This window comes from Trachemys scripta, chromosome 1 (assembly GCF_013100865.1).
Source record: "Trachemys scripta elegans isolate TJP31775 chromosome 1, CAS_Tse_1.0, whole genome shotgun sequence".
Taxonomy (NCBI): Eukaryota; Metazoa; Chordata; order Testudines; family Emydidae; genus Trachemys; species Trachemys scripta.
The window spans coordinates 5,129,215-5,144,686 of NC_048298.1; the positions used below are offsets into that span (position 1 = coordinate 5,129,215).

At 51.6% G+C, this 15,472-nt stretch overlaps 1 protein-coding gene across 1 annotated transcript in view; it reads right to left on the minus strand.

Annotated features, from left to right (window-relative positions):
• Positions 1-999: 999 nt before the first annotated feature.
• LOC117874094 (putative cation exchanger C521.04c) overlaps positions 1,000-15,472 on the minus strand; it is a 39,581-nt gene continuing 25,108 nt past the window's right edge. The window contains exons 13-20 of the mRNA XM_034763907.1: positions 15,164-15,282; positions 7,590-7,627; positions 6,291-6,403; positions 6,062-6,210; positions 4,217-4,311; positions 3,092-3,170; positions 2,383-2,491; positions 1,000-1,699 (exon numbers count right to left, since the gene is read on the minus strand). Coding sequence (XP_034619798.1) covers positions 1,626-1,699; positions 2,383-2,491; positions 3,092-3,170; positions 4,217-4,311; positions 6,062-6,210; positions 6,291-6,403; positions 7,590-7,627; positions 15,164-15,282 — 776 coding nt within the window. The 3' untranslated portion in view covers positions 1,000-1,625. The remainder of the gene's footprint in view (positions 1,700-2,382; positions 2,492-3,091; positions 3,171-4,216; positions 4,312-6,061; positions 6,211-6,290; positions 6,404-7,589; positions 7,628-15,163; positions 15,283-15,472) is intronic.

Here is a 15,472-nt window from a genome sequence, read left to right on the forward strand (position 1 = left end):
CGATCTGCGCAGAGCCGGGGCAGCACACAGAGGGAACACGCACGCAGCGGACTTATCAGCATCGAACAAGAGCAGAGCACCACAGCAGTAGCTACTGCCAACAACTCCTTATAGAACATCAACATCTCCACCTTCCTGTCAAACCAACATCCCCGGCTTGTGGCTGATCCAGAGGACACGAGCCTGCTCCTGTTACCAGTACTATTAGGGCAAGGGTTAGTAAGGGTGTGTTGTGCAGGCAAAGCCCTGTACAAACCCCGATGATCTGGGGCGGGGAGGAAAGGGGTCAATCTGATTTTTTCAGATGCTCCAGGGGAACCAATTGGGGAAGTAAATCCTTTTAAAGGAGCAATTTGGGATGTAAAGTCAGGTACCCCAGAGAAGGAAGCTTTGGGTGCCCAGACATTGAGTGTTCTGGGCTAGAGCCCGCTGCACTGTAGTGTTTTGTCCTCATTCGGTGAGTGGACCCAGGACTTATTTACCACCCGGCCTCAATACTGCACTGACTCATTTCCTTCCTCAGGGTGCTCTAGCCCTCTGACCCCACGGGCCTTGCTTCCAACATTATCTTCACCTTAGCCCAGGGAGGTGGCAGTAGCCACATGGTAAACCTAGCAACCGACACATGAAGGCCAACGAGACGCGATATATCGCTCCCCAAACGCGCTCACCGTCGACTCCGGAACTCCACCAGAGCAAGCGGCGGTAGTGCAGTCGACAGGGGAGCCGTGGCAGTCGATCCCGCACCGTGTGGACCCCAGGTAATTCGATCCACGATACGCAACTTCAGCTACGCAAATAGCTTGGATCGATTTCCCCCCCGCAGTGTAGACCAGCCCTGTGAACAGCAGGCCTAAGAACCTGTATTGTCCCTGAGTAGGGCAGTGGCATGAAGAACCCAGATAGGTTAGTCAACTACAATTTCCCACATCCCTGCATGTGGCTGCCTGCAGAGACCCTTGTTTGCCCCTTTAGACACAGGACCAGACCAAGCTTGTACAAAACTGCTTTAATCAGTACAGTTGGGAAAAAACAGGGTTCATTTCAAGTTACAGCAAAAAAGCCACCTGTGTTATTTGTACAGGCCCGAGTTAGAGGTGGCCATGTCCATGACAAGCAGGTAGCATTCTATCCTGGGAGGACAGGAGACGGCTCTTTTCAGTCTGTTTCAAGACAGCGCCTTGGAGAGGGCACCACTTTCCCAGCAGCAGGAGAACAGTGCATCCTTCGGAGTCTAAAAGGAGGACTCTTCTGTTCCTCAAAAGCCTTTGCCAACAACAGATTTCCCTCTAGCCACAATCCCACACTGAGCTGCACTTTGGTACACAAGGACGCTTTCTGGCATTAAGGCTTCTTCTTGGATTAAGAAGGAGTGACCAGACTAGCAAAACACCCCCCTTTTCCAGTGCTTAGCAATTCCCAATTCAATCCCATCTTTTAAAACAGCTGACGACGGAAAAACAAACTCCAGTGGCAGGTTCTTTAGCTTCATGCAACAAAATGGTTTTAGAGTAAAACCAGATCAGCCGAGTCCCTGAGAAACACTCAACATTTCTTAACAGAAGCTGCCCTGGGGGGGGGAGCCTTCTCCCAAGATGAGAACACAAGGTCCATGGAGTCAGGCCTCAGCAGCCAGCAGGGGAAGGAGCAAAGAAATACACAGCTAGGAGGATGAAGTAGACCATCACCAGCACTGTACCTGCGGGAGTGAGAACCTCCATGGTTAGGAGCTAGAGGGCTGGAATCACACACACTCAGCAGTGAACAAGATTTGGGAAGGTGGGTTTTGCACTAGATGGAGCAGCTGCCAGTCTGCTCAGGACAGAATCTGGAAGTTCACACTGGGACAAGTGCTCCAGGTGGTGAAACCACACTGCATCTCAAAGTTAAGGGACAGTTTAAGCCCACATTTGGGAGCCAGGTAACAGCAGGTCATGACAAAACCCTCTTTGGAGCAGCTTCCTGTGGGGATTGAGTCATCTACCAGTTAGAAGAATCCACTTTGCTCCTGGATTCTACTACTCCTGGGACAACAGATTTAAGTTCCAGTTACTGGGCCAGTTAACTGCGGACACCCACCACCACATCATGATCGATCAGGTGGTCTGGAACTTCTAGTGGGGAGATTAACACGAATGAAAGGGCCTCTCTTGACTCTGCTCCCAGGGTGAGATTGCAGTTAAGACTTTTTAAGCTTAGAGCAATCGGATATGGAGTCAGAGACAGACATGGGACACAGCGATACCCCTTCTACACTGCCAACCCCTGTCCCTGAAGGAGATTGCTCAGGAAGCATGGAGATGTTTGTGAGCGGCTATGGGAGGAGTTGGATAGGATTAAAATTCTCACGGGAGGAGAAGACTGGCCCACATGGACGGTTACCTTGGAAGTAGTCACACTTGCCATCCATGAAGATGTAGTTCATGAGAACCACGCTGAACATGCTGGAGTAGACATGGAGGTCACTGAAGACCAGTATGAAACCTGTAGGCTGTGGAAAGGTAGAGAGCAGCTTTTAAACCTTGGCATGTCTGCCATGGTTACGCCCTGCAGGGACAGTCGCAGTGAATTCAGAAAACTTGTTCTGCCCATTTAGACAGTCCCAATTCCTTACCCAGAGACTCTTGAAAGACTGTTTTCCACCCACGGCTATACACTCCACCTGCAGCAGTGTGGACAAACAAGCTAGGCACATAGTACAAAAACCCTCACAGGAAGCTTAGTATTTTAAAGTCAATGATCAGGATAAAAATGTATTAACCTGCCATGTTCCCAATCCCTGTTGGATAGGGGGAAAAGCCAGGTTTTCATCACTCTTGCTAATACGTGTGAACCAGAATCTCACCTGTCCCGTCTGCTCCCCTTTAAAAAGCTAATGAGCATGTTAGAGACAGTGAGGGAGTTGATTTGACTGTGCAGTCAGCCCACTGCTTGGGACACTGGGGACTAGCGACTGGCTCTCCCAGGCGTGCAACCGTCCCGAACCCCTGCAACCAGGGGTACTTCCTCCTGCCCCAAAGCCCCAGTGGCCACTAGCAGAGTGGAGAAACCAGTAGGAACCATGAAGTCTGGCTCCAGCTCCGTTACTTACGTAGAAGATTGTGAAGAGCACCAGGATGGGTATCTGCAGCATGCAGACCTGGACAGCAATACAGCTCCCAATCTCAATACTAGGGAGGAGGAGCAGAGACACCATCAATTAACCTGCCCTCGAGGCTTCTAACACAGCATTAGAGTTGTACCCCTCTCCAAGAGGAGGGGTTAGACCGCCCGCAGAGCCCCCCGGAACATCATCCAGTGCAGGCACCTTAGTTCAAGAGTGACAGCACCCGGCATTTCACAGACTGGCTCTTCCAACACCAGAACAGCAAAGATTTTTTTGCTGAAGTGTGATCTTCAAATAACTTCTCACAGAAGTGTTTAGAGCCCAGCGTGGAAGAGGAGGATCCGTTTCATTATACTGCACTCTGCCCGCTCCGGTCGCAAGTTTGAGGGGGCCCAGCTTTCAGGAAGGGGCAGCGCTGTGTACCCTTGAGCAGTGTGGGAGGCGCATGTTAGATTTCAATAGGAAAAAGTGATTTTTTGGGATCAGTTTCCAGCATGGGCTGCAGGCCAGGTAAATCCTGTCCCACGGACTCTACTAGGATGCCTTCCCACCAAGGGACCAGTATGAGATGCAGTGCACCAAGAAATACCCAGCAGCACCTTTCAGGCTGGCCCTGCTTCGTGCATCTCCAATTGCTGGGAGGGGGAGATCTGGGATACTTCACCCTGGAGTTTGTAATGGGCCGTTTTAGACATTTAAGGCTCTAGGAAGACTGGACCCGCTCTGCTTAAATAACCTGAGACAAGGAGCAGATGGCTTTCCCCTAGATACCCTCCTGAGAAGCCAAGACTTTATCACAGCGAGCAGTGGAGAGCTACCGACACCTCCACATGGAAATCCACTGCTGGCCAACACTGGAGAGTCACTTGGTGCATCAGATTAAGTGGTCCCCACGGTCAACTCCAGACAGGGGCAGCTCCTGGGTGAACTAGAGCACTAGGCACATGTCCCAACCTCTCAGATCATTAAAGGGAGTTTCCTGCTAGGGAACACGGTGACCAGTTCAGCATCTATCCATTTGCTCTATTTGAAGCCATGGGCTAGGACTAGCCTCTGGCAACTCACGCCAGCTATTGCAGAAGCCCTGCCAGGTTCAGGGGACTCACTCACCTCAAGCTTAGGTTGTTCTGCAGGGCGAACTGGATTCCATTGACGAGCTCAGGGAGCTCGGGCACCATAGCCAGCACGGTCACCCCAATGAAATACTGCCAAGGAGAGCAAGAGAGTCAGCACAGAGCTAGTGAACGCCACAGCCACGCCAGGGCTGCTCTCCGTGGAGCAGTGAGCTCCCGTTACCTGTAGCTATCCCTCACTCATCCCTTCCTACAGAGACCGATTTCACAGCCTTTCAGAACATGAGCTCCTTGGGGGAGTCGCTATCCTAGAGTGGGCATAGAGCCGAAGCAAAGGGCCCCCAGGGGAACAGGGCATGAGGTCGTGTCTCCATGGGGTTCTACGGAGCATCCTCACATGGCAAGTGCACCCTTCAGAAATGCATCCAACCGGAGGGGATACGACATGAACAATGGTGACCAGCTCGAGTCCCCCCCTGCCCTCCAGGGCTGAGAGCACAGACTGCCACCTCTAGAGGCTACTTCCCCCTCCCCACCTGGCAGGGCAGGCACTCTGGTACAGAAGAGAATGAGAAATTCATGGAAGATGGGTCCATCAATGGCTACTAGCCAAGACAGTCAGGGTGTCCTAAGCCAGTGGTTCTCAACCTTTCCAGACTCCTGTTGCTCCACCACCCATGGCGGAAGCCAGAGCCCCACCGCCTGCAGCAGAAGCATGTAACTTAGCTTTGCGGGGCCCTCTGTGGTGTGAGGCCCCAGGTAACTGCCCTGCTTGCCACCCCCTAAGGCTGGCCCTGCACTTGCAACCCCCCTAAATCGGTCCCTTGACTTTCCTGGGGGTTGCAACCCCCAGGTTGAGAAACACTGATCTAGAGGAATTGCTGTACCCCTGGAAGACCTCTGCGTACCCCTAGAATCATAGAATATCTAACCCCCTGCTCAAAGCAGGACCAACTCCAACTAAATCATCCCAGCCAGGGCTTTGTCAAGCCGGGATTTAAAAACCTCTAAGGAAGGAGATTCCACCACCTCCCTAGGGAACCCATTCCAGTGCTTCACCACCATAGAATATCAGGGTTGGAAGGGACCTCAGGAGGTCATCTAGTTGTACCCCTGGTTGAGAGCCATCGTCCTAAGCCTGACTGCCAGAAGTTGGGAGTAGACACCAGGAGATGGATCACTTGATGATTACCTGTTGTGTTTCAGAGAGAATGAACATCTGACATTGGCCACTGTCAGAAGACGGGATACTGGGCTAGATGGACCATTGGTCTGACCCAGTCTGGCCGTTCTTATGATGAACTAGCCTTCCTGGTCTGACACAGAACATTCAGTGCACTAGCCCCATTCAAACCCAGTCATGTGACTAAACACTGTCAACTCTCCCGTGACAGAGCCGGAGGCTTCCCCTTCAGAAGTTCGGGCGTCAGCAACCCCGGCTCGCCTGCCTGTCAGGGAAGGGGCCAATGCAGGGAGTAGAGACTGAACCTCATGGGAGCCTCATGAAAGGGAGCTTGAAAACCACCACAGCCCAGCTCTCTGCAGAGAGAGAGAGAACTTGTTGGTTAAGGCCTGTATTAAGTCCAGGTTCTTCCTGGTAGTCACGAAGCAGCCCCAAATCCAAACCTACCACATCAACCCGGTTACATGGCCCATCGGCCGAGTGTCTGGCAAGTCCTTTAACTGGGGCCGTCGGGCTGGATTCCAAAGGAACGCCATTCATCGTGAGATCGGCATCGGGCCCTAGAGCCTGATCTGGGTTTGAGGCTTAGCCCCATCCAATCCAGGCTTTACGGGGCTACTTCTCCATGCCGCTGTGGTTCCCTGCAGGGTGGTGCAGCACCACAGGCCTGTGGACCTGGGCAGGCAGAAGGCTCCTTACCTGAGACACGGTGGAGTTCGTGAGGATGGGGCTAATGTGCTCGGTGGCTAGGTCAGCGCAGGCGGACATGCACAGGGTGGAGAGCAGGAGAATGATCAGGGCCCTGCAGCGGGACCAGTGGACCACGGCGCTGTGATGGTGACCGGGCACTAAAGAAAGCAAGGAGGCATGTGAGCAGAGACCCCCCTAGGCACAGACCTGGGCTCAACCAGCCGTGGTGGGGACTTACTGTGGCAGTCGCTGATGTGAATGTCGTAGATGTGCGAGTGAGTCTTCAGGGTGAAGAAGAGGCCGATGAGGTAGGCGGCGGGAAGCACGAGGGACACCGTGTACACCAGGGGCCTGCAACACACCAGAGCTGCAGAGAGCTGGATGGAGAACCCCCTGCTTCCCCCCTCCCAGCAGCTCCTGGGAATTCATCTCTGGCCCTTCCCCAAGGAGAGCGGGGGCTTGCTGCCTTTGGCCAGGCTGGTTTCAGTCACTCTACAATGACTGGAGGCGGGGAGTCATAGAATATCAGGATTGGAAGGGACCTCAGGAGGTGTCTAGTCCAACCCCCTGCTCAAAGCAGGGCCAATCCCAAACTAAGATGGGCGTTACTGTCCGTGTTCCCCCCCCCCGACTCAAGGTGCTCAATCCTCCGGGCTCTGGCAGCCTCCAAAGCTAGTTGGCTGCTAGATGGTTTTTCCACCTGATGTCCGCCAGAGGCCCTTCCCCGCCCACTTCTCCCCACTAACCCTTCCCCCGCCCGCTTCTCCCCACTAACCCTTGGTGTGCCAGGCCTTGCTTTGGCAGCCACCCAAGGGGATGCAGCAGATGGGGGATGTACCTCATCTCACACAAGCGGCCCCCGGGGGGGCTAAGAACACTCTCCCTGGCCAGGAGCCCTGCACGCTGAAGCAACTTGCTGGAGAAACCCAGGGTCAGAGTGGCAAGTGCTTAACACAAAGGAGTTGGCAGAGCAAGCAGCAGTCAACAGCTAAGCTGGGCCATGGGGAAGGAGCCCTAGGAAGGATTAAACCTTTCTCACCCACAACGCCTTGTAAAGAGCCCCCCTCCCAAGTACTATCCGATGGGAATCGGAGACTTGGCCATTACATTAACATCTCCATGCGGCACCGGGTCATCCTGCTCTAGCATCAATGGCGCTGCAGAGATAATCGGGCCCAGTTGTGTCCATGGCTGATGGGACTTAGGGCTGGGGGTTCAGCTAAGAAGAGAGCAGCACGTGTTACCTAGACACTGGAGACAGTCATTTCCCCCCCCAGGAGACAGGTATTAGGCTACAGATGATGAGACTGAGGCCACATGGGTAAGCCAGTGGCAGAGCCCAGGATCAGCCCCTGCTCCCGTAAGGGAAGCTGGCTTGGGCCTCCAGGCAAAGCGCCAAGAGAAGCATGAAAGCAATGCAGCGTGGAAGGTGCTTGGGCATCCCATTAGGGATCATCACAGCTCTCATGTGCTTCTTTAGTGGGGCCAGGGCTGATCCACTATGTCCAAGCAACAGGACAGACGGTGAGGCACTTACTGGACGTGTTTGTAGTACAGGGTGCCATTGTTCTCCATCTGAAAAACAAGAACCACAGGACCGTTTGGTTGGTTCCAGCAACACACTGATCTAGTCTCACGTGCTCAGCGTAGGACGGTTTATGAATGGAGATGATACACCGAAGCCATGATCTCCATGCTCACCCCCGTCTCCCTCCCCACAGATGCTAGGGAACAGCAATTCGTTTGTCAGACTGGAACAGAGCCCCATGCAGTGACCCAGGAGAAATGAAGGTTACTTACCTGTAAACTGGTTTCAGAGTAGCAGCCGTGTTAGTCTGTATCCGCAAAAAGAACAGGAGTACTTGCGGCACCTTGGAGGCTAACATTTATTTGAGCATAAGTTTCGTGGGCTACAGCCCACTTCTTCAGATGCATAGAATCTGACACACACACACACACACACACACACACACACACACACACAGTTGTCCTACCAACTCTAAGAGGCTAATTAAGATAAGCTATTATCAGCAGGAGAAAAAAAAAAAAAAAAAACACTTTTGTAGTGATAATCAAGATGGCCCATTCCAGACAGTTGACAGGACGGTGTGAGGATACTGAACATGGGGAAATAGATTCGAATGACTGATGGGAAAGACAGAGGTACTGCTGAAACTACCCTGGAGACGGGAACAGAGTCCTAGCTGAACAAAGACTGAAGCAGTGCCTTGCCAAACCCTGCATCCACATCCAGAGCCTAGTGCTGGCTGGAAGCGGGCACTGAAATCCAGATCTCAGCAACTGGTGCCCGCCTCAGCTGAGTGAAGGAAGCAGCCACAGTTCTAGTGGAATCTGGTCCAATTGAAGCAGGGACAGGAACTTTTTCTAGCGTGTAATACTTGGCAGTACCCTGGGAGGAAAGCGTGTGCCCTCTGTCCTTAGCATATGAAAAACTGAAACAGTCTTGAGGTTTTATGAAGACTTAGCAAGAGAGGCGTCTGAGGAAGTGGGCATTCACCCACAAAAGCTTATGCTCCAATACTTCTGTTAGTCTTAAAGGTGCCACAGGACCCTCTGTTGCTTTTTACAGATTCAGACTAACATGGCTACCCCTCCGATATATGAAGACTTAGTTCTGTCTGAATAACAGGTGAGAGCCCTTTTAGCATCCAATGTATGGAGGACAGATTCTCCTTAGAATGTGGTTTGGGTTGTAGGGAGTGAAAGTGAAATACAACTGACTGATTTAATCGGAGGGGGAAGAAATCTGATGTCATCTTTGATAAGACCAGGTCTAAGGCTCAGGTCTAAAGATTACCTTGTCCTTGTGAAAGGTGGATCAGCCGTGAGTGCATTCAGTTCACTCATTCTCCTGGTGAACTTAATGGCAATAATGAAGGCCTTGAGATAGTTAAAATGATGAAACAAACACTCCGCCAATGGTTTGATCAGAGATTGTTTCAACGTGGTCACAACCAAACTGAAGTCTCAAGAGGGCAGGGTCTAACAGGAGACTAGACATTTGATAAATCTCTCAAACTTTAACCAAAACATGAACAAAGCAGCCATCTACAGTCAACTAAGTAAGATACATGGAGATGGCTGCAAAATGGACCTTTAAATTATGAGTTATGCAACCCTTGATTTTTTTCCTTTTCAAAATACATTAAGTATTGATGAAATTAAAACAGATCTAGGAGAATCAGGACTTCCTCTGCATCCTTGCCTGAAATCTGGACCACTTTAGATGGTAGCAATTTCTGGTGGACCATTTTTTAAGAGTTAACTAGTATGTCCTGCACAGATGAAGAACACAAGTACAGACTGCAGGTCCAGGTGAAAAAAATCCTGCTCCCCAATTGGGACAGGAGGCAGAGGGAAGTGCATAAAGACTGCCAGATAGCTGAAGGAGATTGGTAAACCACCTGCCGAGGAGGCCAAACCAGTGCAATGAGTATCATCCTGGCCCTGTCCTGACATGATTTCTGCACCAAGGGAAGTCGAGGAAAGGCATACATCAGACACCTCCTCCAGTGCAGCAGGAAGACATCAGAGAGAGATGTCCCCATGACAACACTGTTGAACCTTACTGCGAACAGGTCCACGACACCTAGAAGATAAGGTCTGAAACAGCTGATCCTTCAGCAGCCACTCATGCATCTAGGAGCAGTCTCTGCTGAGGCAATCCCCATTTGTTCTCCCCAGCCAGATATAGGGCTACAGGACAAATGTTGAGGCAGAAACACCTCTGCGCACAAGGGGGTGGAATGAGCACCCCCTGCTTGTTGAGATGTTGCATTGGCGATGTAACGCTCATAACTGCCTGCACACCCTTCCCTTGCAGATGAAGGGTACACTGAGCCAGACGAACTGCTCTTAGTTCCAGTACGCTGATGTGCAACGTTCTTTCAAGACGACCAGGACCCCCAAATTGTTAAGTGACTCAAGTGCCCCACCCCTGACCATTGATGCAGCTGGAGTCAACGTCTGGGATGGACCCATAGAACTGAACTGCACACCCTTGAGCGGGTTTGTCCTGGTTGGCCACCAGTCGAGCAAGACCACGACATTCCAAGACATGGTGATCAACTGAAGACTGTTCCGACTTGAACTGTAGGCCTGGGACATCCAGTGCTGAATAGGTCCCATTCTCAGACAGTCAAATGGAGTCCTGTAGGTAGTGGCTGCCATAACCCCCCCATGAGACCCAGGAAGAACTTTATCAAAGATTCAAAGTTGCCCTACACAGAGGATAGACATTTCTCAGAATGAGACAATCTGTCCTCAGAAAAACTCTCCCTTCCGAGTCCAGTATGGCACCCGTAAAAGAAATCCTGTGTGTAAGACAGAGGATAGTCTTTGGGAGGTTGAGGAAAAATTCTAGGTCTAAAAGGGGGGGGGGGGGGGGAAGGGAGAAAAAGCAGACCACTTGTGGTGATTATGGGGCTCAATGGGCCCTCGCGCACAACAGCTATCAGTAGCCAACTCTCCAGGTAAAGGTAAACAAAAATACCCTGATTCCTCAGATGTGCTACCACCACAGACAGACAGGCATTTTGCCAATACCCTGTGTGCTGTGGAAAGGCCAGATGAGAGCACCCTGTACTGGAACTGGTGCCCGGCCATCACAAATGGAACACTTCCAATGGTTTTGTCAAATCATGATTGGAAATATGCATCTTTTAGACAGAATCACAAGCCAATCCTGGACCAACAGGGAACGGATTATGGAGGCCAGAGTCAGCATATGGAACCAAAAGCTTCTAGATACTCTTAAAACTGGGAATTGGCCAAAATCTCCAATTCTTTCTTTTGCACCAGAAAGATAACCCGGAGTAAAAACCTGGACCCCTCTAGTAAGCGAGAGCCTCCTTGACAGCTCCTACCAGAAGCTACTTCTCCATGCCAGCGATGATTGCCTTGTGAAAAAGGTCCCTGCAGAGGGATGGGTAGGGGGAGTTGGGAGGAGGCAGTCTTTCCAGTTGAATGGCATAGCCCTTTTCCATGATCTCCAAGACCTGTTGGTCTGATGTAACCTGCTTCCATGTGTTGATGAAGTGGGCTAGCCTGCCTCCAAAGGAAAGGGTAGAAGAGAGCTGGTTGGTTGGTTCTTGACTCTCAAAGATCTCACCAAAACAGAAGGTGGACTTGTCTGGGATGAGGATGCGGGCAGTTTAGATTTGGAACCTTGTTTGAAAGGCCTCTTTCCAGAACGGCTCTGTGAGGCTGCACATTGTTGACATGTGACTGGATGACTGAAGGTTGGGGTAATGCTGCCTCTGGTATCGGCAAGAGGACTGGAGGGCCTCCTTCGAGTAGATGGCATTGACCCCAAAGATCGAGCTGTTGATCTCATCTCCTTTAGTTTTTCCAATGGTCTTTTCACTGAAGAGACCCTCCACTCCAGAAGGAAGCTCTCCCAGCTGACTGAGTGTCCATAGGTAGGAGGGGAGGATCAAAGCCATGCATGCCCCTGATAGTCACAGCTGACGCCAATGCTCTGACATCAGAGTCCAAAGCATTGAAGGAAGCCCTGAGGGAGTGTCTAGCTACATTCTGATCCTCCAATAAGATGGCGTCTACCGGCTGTGTCCTGCCATCAGGCAAGGCCTAGAGAAAAGCAACACTCCCCCTCCCCCACATAGATGGAATTGGTAATGGGCCAGAACTGTCAGGTAATTTGCCACCCTAACACTGACGGGTGAGAAGCAGCACCACCTTTCTCCCCCTTCCCCCACTGTAGCTGTCCAGACCTCCTGTTGCTGGCAGCAGCCACCACCAATGAATTCAGCACAAAAGCAGGTATGGAAGTAAGATTCCCTTCAGAAATATTAGTTCATTTGCTTTCTTAGGGTACATCTACACTACAGGGGGGAGTCGATTTAAGATACGCAAATTCAGCTATGTGAATAGCGTAGCTGAATTCGACGTATCGCAGCCGACTTACCCTGCTGTGAGGACGGCGGCAAAATTGACTTCTGCGGCTTTCTGTCGACGGCGCTTACTACCACCTCCACTGGTGGAGTAAGAGCGCCGATTCAGGGATCGATTGTCGGGATGCAATAAATCGATCCGAGAGGTCGATTTCTACCCGCCGATTCAGGCGGGTAGTGTAGACCTAGCCTTAGAGATGGGCTGTCAGTGGGCCACGCAGAGGTGGCCAGCCCTCATAACTCATCCAGGATGGGCAGCAATATCCTACTCTTGGCAGTGGCACAGAGGATGTAAGATACGGAGAAGTCTCTTCCTCCAGTACTGCAGGGAGATTCGAGTGGACACCCTGGGATGCTTTAAGTCATAGAAATGCATAGCATCCCCAGATGGCGAAAAGGCTGATGCCACCCCCACATAGGTCACAGCCTCACGATTAGGTCCTAAAAGCTCCTGTCCAAAGAGAGCAGCTCTCTCTTCATCCACCTCAAACTGAGTCCCAGCTCTCTCAGTAGCATCAGTGGAACTGGGGGAGCAGGATCGGAGGATCCTGGGCTTTCAGATTCTTTGCAGATGTGTCCCCTCTCCATCCACGTGGAAGATAACCTGGAGAGAACCTGAGGGGGTCCCCCACTAAGGCCCCAGGACTGCCAAGTCTCCCCTACTCTTGGGTGTCAGGAACATGCCAATAGGGGCTGGACCAAAAGGGTGGTCAGAACCTCGCTGCAGGTCAGTTCTTCCTCTATCCTCCTCCGGGAGAAGGTCCAGGTCGGGACCCGAGAAAGCGTACCAGGGATAGTAACCAATGCAGAGGGAGGAATGGGGCTCCTGCTCTTTGCTGAGGCCCTGTTGGAAGCCTGAGAGGAGGGATGAGAAAGGTCCAGGGACGAGCCAGCGGGATCCAGTCTCTTCCTCCTAGGAAGTGATGAAGGACAATCTTGGAACCAAGGATACATGCCTCCTTTCAGGAGCCATGCGCCTTGCACCAGGATCCAAGGCATGCACCAGAGCCGATAGGGACAGAACTGTGCGGAACCGGCAGACTGGATCAGGAAACAACCACAGATCCAAAGGTTTGGCCACAGTCAGATCCGATGGCCCATGTGAGCTCCTCTCTTCAGTGACTGAAGCTGGAGGTGGAACAAGTCTCTGCTTCGGAACGGTTGTGGCCCTATGAAAAATCAGATGGAATCTGCTAGCAGTTCTGGTTCCCACGTATCAGAGTGCATGCTGGCTGTCTTGCTCTTACGTGACTTTTTTCTCCGTCTCAGATGCTGCGGCACCGAAGACGCTGATGGCCCTAATTCAAAGGCACTGCTTACACATCCATCTTCCAGGCAACTGGGACAGACCCCGGTCCTGCAGCTGCAATGTTAGGGTCAGATTGCTGTGAGGCATGAGGTACTGAACTGGTCCTCGACCTTTCTTCTGGAACCAGAACAGTGGGATCCAACCACCCAGCCCTCAGTTCGGCCACACGACGCCTTGGGGCTTGACTGAGGGCTGCCGGAACGGAGTCCGGCCCAGACAGGGGCTGTGGCTTCTTGGAACCCTTCAGTCGGCTGGAAGCGGGAGGAGGCCACCAGGACAAAGGCTGAACATTTAGACTGTGGAGCTGAAGTCTGAATGGATGCAGAGGGTAGTGTCGAGGACTTCCTGAAGCAGAAGGAGTTGCAGATGAATTTGAGGAACTATTGTGGTCCTCAGACCCTCTTTCTGGAGATTCGGCACAAGATGGCAATAGCATGGGATCAGAGACTCAAGCTGGGTTGAGTTTGCAGTTATCAAAAGGATTATTCTCCCCTAAGTTAGCGGGGCAGGCTGGAGACATTGATCTGGAATCTCACAGAGCCTTTAGAGTCTTACAGAACACTTAGCTCCCCAAGAGGAAGCAAGGAGTCTGGGTGCATGCAGTGGAGAGAAGTGATCAGATTAATAAGAGATCTCCCCATTCCATGTGATCTCAGTATATTCTTTCCTCAACAGCCTCAGGATATAAGCGAGGAATTAGGAATGCCAACTACCAGAAGCTAAGAACTGGACCAACCTGCTCTGTAACTCTGGCTGGCACACTGGAGTGTTTTGAGTCCTGAAGGCGCACACAGAACACCCTCCACGCGCAGCTCAGTCCTCAGTGATTAGTTACCGCCAAGCACAGGAAAGTCTAGTCAGGAGTGACCACCAATGCACCACAAGGAGTTGGCCTGTAAAGATGCAGACCTCCAAGATGCCTCCACCCTAGAGGTGGCTGCATTTTGGTGTACAGGACCAGTAGTTTTGTACAGCATTTGTGCTGTCCAGAAAAGCAAGGCCCTCCTCCTCTTCTTGAGCAGCTGCCTGCTGATCAGGAGTGCAGGTTTTGCTAGTTACTTGAATTCAGAACATACCGTACACCAGGCATCACAGAATGTCATGGTCTAGCAGGGGACACCCCACACCCAACGGGGTCCTTCCTGTTCCCAACCCCACCTGGAAGCCTCTGTAATGCACGAAGACCACTGTGGAAGCAGAGAAAGAACTGACAGGAAGGGGATGCAATACATGACAGTTCGTTAGCAAGAGTCAGGCTAACTGTAACCCTGATAACGCGAGATTTGTAGAAGCGAGGATTGTGTGAGGCGGGTGAGAAAGAACTGTGTAAGAAGTCATTATGACCTGGTATAGATAAGGTGTAGAAGACCTTGTGTAGATAAGGTATAGAAAATATTGTATGTTGGCAAGAGTTAAAACAAGTGAGGAAATGAGATATCAAGATGGCCTATGTATAAACAAAATGCAACTGTTGCTCATTATTGTCTGTAACAAAAAGTACAAATGCTTGCTGTAATTGTTTACCTGTTGAGAGACCTGCTTAGCTCTCTCCCTCTGCGCAATTGTGAGAGTTAATAAAGCATCTGACTTGCTGTACCTAAACAAACACCACCCATGTTGCAGCAGCCACCAATCTCACCTGGAGGAGTCACTGATTTGCAGAGAAGTCTGGCCCTTGTCGGCTACACCCTGCCCCCATCAAGGAGACAGGCACTGCTAAGCAGTCATGGGCACTGCAAGCGTGAAGAGGCCAGGGGTCAGGCGGTAAATCCCCTGTATGGCTGGGCAGTGGTATCTACAGGTCACCAGGCCCATGAGATGTGGCCTGTACAAGAGCGAATACATTTAGGTGTCCAGGGTTCTACCTACCAGGTCAAAGTGGCAGTTCTGGCAGAGGTAGTGTCCCGCTGGACTCTGGGTAATGTTCTGGCATTCGCCACAGACCAGCCTCCCATAGACTTTGGAGAACAGAGTTGGAGCAAACACGCCTGTCAAGGGAGAGAAAGGTGGGTTGGAATGGATCCGGGGGGTTTCACACCACACCGTCGGCTAACACTGGCGACGAGACCCAGGGCAAGAGGAAAAGGGTGCAAGAGACACCACACTTCCACTGGGAAGCTGATCAAGACTTTGGCCACATCCGGCTGCAGAGACTGAATGAGCTGCAGAGCACAGAGT